Here is a 3477-nt window from a genome sequence, read left to right as displayed (position 1 = left end):
GTTCTGGGTCGCCGCGCACGGGAGTGCCAGGCTGCGCCTGCCATGCCCGAGACACCCCCCACACCCGACCCCAGCAGGCCAGCCCCCACGCACCTGCACCGCGCCCGCCCGCCAGCGGATTCCCACACGCCCGCGCCCCAGCACGCCAGCCCCCACACCGCACCCCACCTGGATCGCCGCCTCCGCCTCCTCGCGGTGCCTGAACGACACAAAGCCGTAGCCGCGGGAGCGGCCGGTGGCGTGGTCCCACATCACGCGCGCGTCACTGCAGCCGGGGCAGTTCTGGAAGGCGCCGTGGAGCATGGCGTCGGTCACGTCTGCGGGGCGTGGGGGCGGGGAAGAGGACTTGGGTGAGGGCCGGGTGAAGGCCGGACGACGGCCGGGCGAGGGCTGGGCGAGGGCCGGGGGAGCGCAGGGCCCCAAAGGGGTCTCTGACGCGGCGGCCGGGGGCGCGCGCGGCGGGCCGCCGGCGGCGGTGCGGAAGCCAGCCCAGCCCGGGCACACCGCACTCCAGCACGCACAGACATGCACTCACGCACGCACGCATTCAACGCACACAGACACACACACACTCGAGAAGCACAGACACGCTGCCGCCGCTGCCGCCGCCGCCGCCACCACCGCTACCGCCACCGCCAGCAGCCAGCAGCCAGCAGCGCCGCACCCACCTGAGCTCAGGTCGCCCACAAAGGCGTGGAAGTGCGTGGCCACCTCCTCCTTCTGCTCCTTCTGGAACGCCCAGTTTATGCGCGCCTCCTGGCCAAACAGCACCGTCTTGGCAACCTTGTCCAGTGCCGCCTGCGCGCTGCTGCTGTCTGCGGGGGTGGCAGAGGGCGGGAGTGGCATGGGGCATGGGGCATGGGGCGTGAAGAGTGGGGCGGAGGCCAGCGGGGCGCAGCGGGCTGAGGATGGCGGGCGGGGCAGCGGCGGAGGGCTGACGGCGGCACAGCAGCAGAGCCGCGGCCCCGGCGCCGGCAGCCCTCGCAGCGCGGCGCACGCGGCGGCATGCGCGCGCGGGCGGGCGGCAAGCGCGTGCGAGTCGGCTGGCAGCGCGCGCGCGCCGCCACTACCCAGCGGTGGACACCGCTCCCCGCCCCACCCACCCGTGAACTTGGCGAAGCCGTAGCCCGCAGACACCCCAGTGGCCTTGTCCTTGATGACTTTAAGCTCGGTGATGCCGCCCAGCCCCGCAAACACCTCCTGCAGCGTCTGCTCCGTCACAAAGGGGTGCAGGTTGCCCAGGTAGAGCGTCTTGTTGCCCTCGCCGGCCGCCCCGCTGGACGCCAGGCTGGCAGAGGAGTTGGAGACGGCGATGAGGCCCGTGTCGGGGCTGTGGCTGGCCCCCAGCAGCACGCTGGTACTGCTCTCAGAGGTGGGTACGCCGGGGACCAGGCCAGAAGGTACCAGCCCGCCGGGGACTGCAGCGCGGGGGGGGGGCAGGGGTCAGAGGAGAGGGAGGCAGCAAGGAGGTGCCAGGGTTGGGGTCCAGGGATGGGGTGGGGGCAGGCGCAGGCTGGAGCGCTGGCCCCGCGCAGCGGAGGGCCGCCGGGAGAGCAGCGCGGCGCGCGCACGCGGCCAGCATGCGGCCAGCATGCGGCCCGGGAGCATGCGGCCGCGGCGACAGCAGCCGGCAGCCGCTGCCGCGGCCAGCAGCGCAGCACAGCCCGCGCCCCCACCTGGCAGCGCCAGCTGCGGCTTGCCGCCGCCCGGCAGCGGCAGCGGCAGCGCCACCACCGCGGGCGCCTCCACGTGCTGCTGCGACTGCAGCGGCAGCGGGGCCGCCGACGCGCCCTCGGGGGTGCTGCTGTCCGGCTGCGCGTTGCTAGGCTGCGTCATTGTGAGGTAGTCGATCCCAGCTGCTGGTGTGGCTGTGGGTGGTTGCGTCGCTGCCAGGCGTGCCACGTCCGCTGCCGGCAGGCCGGCCCTCGCCTGCTGCTCCTGCTGCTGCTGCTGCTGCTGCTGCTGCTGCTGCTGCTGCTGCTGCTGCTCCGCACCTGGCGCTGGTGCCGCGCTGCTCAGGAGGATGGGTCGCGCTGCGGCTGGCCCCACGTCCATGCAACGCGCCCCCAGCACAGGCGCGCACTATTGCGCCGGAGAGCCGCGGGTGGAAAAAAAGGGCGTGGCGGTGCTGTGATGCCACCAATCAGGCAAGAACCTGCGCAGGGGTGCGGGTGGCGGCATGGCATCAGGCTGTGTTGGCAGCTGGGTGGGGGTGGGCACACTGCGGCGGCGGCAGCGGCGGCAAGGGTGCCTACACCTCTGCAGAGGCGCTGCCCGGCGGGGTGGGGCTGCACACAGGCTTCCCCGATCCCCAAATCCCAATTCTGAGCGGCCGCCGCAGCTCCCAAGGGGCATGCGGAGCGGGGGAGAATTCACGTCAGGCGCTGCTGTGACCAACCGATGCGGCAGGCGCTGGATGCATCCCCTGCAGTCCCTTGCACATCCAGGAGCCACCCCCGCCCCCGCAGCGCAGCCGCCCTGCCCCCAGCAGGCCTGGGCGCAACACCTCCCCCCTGCCGACCTTCAATGACTCAATCAGTGCTGCAGATGCGTTGCCGCTCGAACCAAAACCCATTCCCACGGCCCAAATGCAGTAAAAGGCCGCCCCAAAAGCCAACGCACCATTCCCCCAGATAGAGGCGACGTGCCTGAAAGTGGCGGCCCCTCGGCGGCCCTCACCTGCAGCTACTATACTCGATGCCTATGTGTGTGCGGATGTGGATGGGAACGCTCAGGGAGCCTCGGACCCGCCTGCCAGTGCCCCACCGTCCCGGTTGCAATGCGGCAGGTGGCGTGCTCCAGCGCTGCCTGTGAAGCCAGTCTAGAGTGAGAATTGCGGGATTGCCGCCGAGTTTCCAATTTTGCATGGCCCATGCACGGGCATTTGAGATGGTTACGTAGAGCCAGCCACGCAGCCCAGTTAGCAACAGACAGCAGGCCACCGCGTTTAGGCTTCGGAGCACTGCTTCTTCGCTTGGCATGCGAAAGCGATGCAGGTGGGAGCTGCAGGGGCCTGTGCTGTACCAACGCCATGCGTTGGCATGAGGTGGTCCCTTTGCTGCCTGTGCCGCTGTTTGCGAAGGCCTGCCGTGGAATTGAAGCTCTGCGATCGTTCACGGCAGGATGCAATTACATTCCCGCCCGGAAAACATGCGGCAGCCAAGGCGCCAGCTGTCAGGCCGCTGCAGCTGAGGCCTGGAGGCCGCACAAGCCGGGGACAGCTCCTCGGCTGCCTCATGCCCCCGGCAGCACCGGCTCGTGCCCAGGCAGCGCCAGCCGGCACGCGGACATCACCGCGGCAGCACCCAGGGCACTTTGGACGCGGGCGGGCCCAGCAGCGCCGCCGCCGCCGCCGCGCCGTCAGGCCCTTCCGCCGCCTCTGCCACCGACGCCAGGCTGGCGCTGGACTGCGCTCTAGAGGCCGACGTGCTGAGAGACAGCAGGTGGTCCATGGATGGGCTGACCGCCAGCTTGGCG

At 71.0% G+C, this 3477-nt stretch overlaps 1 protein-coding gene across 1 annotated transcript; it reads right to left on the bottom strand.

Moving 5' to 3' along the window:
- Window positions 1-168: 168 nt before the first annotated feature.
- Window positions 169-2055, bottom strand: CHLNCDRAFT_144188 (hypothetical protein; the record flags this gene model as incomplete). Its single annotated transcript, XM_005848582.1, has 4 exons — window positions 169-317; window positions 669-815; window positions 1104-1418; window positions 1677-2055. Coding segments are annotated over 4 exons (990 nt in total), but the record flags the coding sequence as incomplete, so codon positions are not given.
- Window positions 2056-3477: the final 1422 nt, after the last annotated feature.

The sequence above is a fragment of the Chlorella variabilis genome (genome assembly GCF_000147415.1).
Source record: "Chlorella variabilis unplaced genomic scaffold CHLNCscaffold_7, whole genome shotgun sequence".
Taxonomy (NCBI): domain Eukaryota; kingdom Viridiplantae; phylum Chlorophyta; class Trebouxiophyceae; order Chlorellales; family Chlorellaceae; genus Chlorella; species Chlorella variabilis.
Note: the sequence above shows the minus strand (reverse complement) of the source record. Positions and strands in the feature narration are given on the sequence as shown.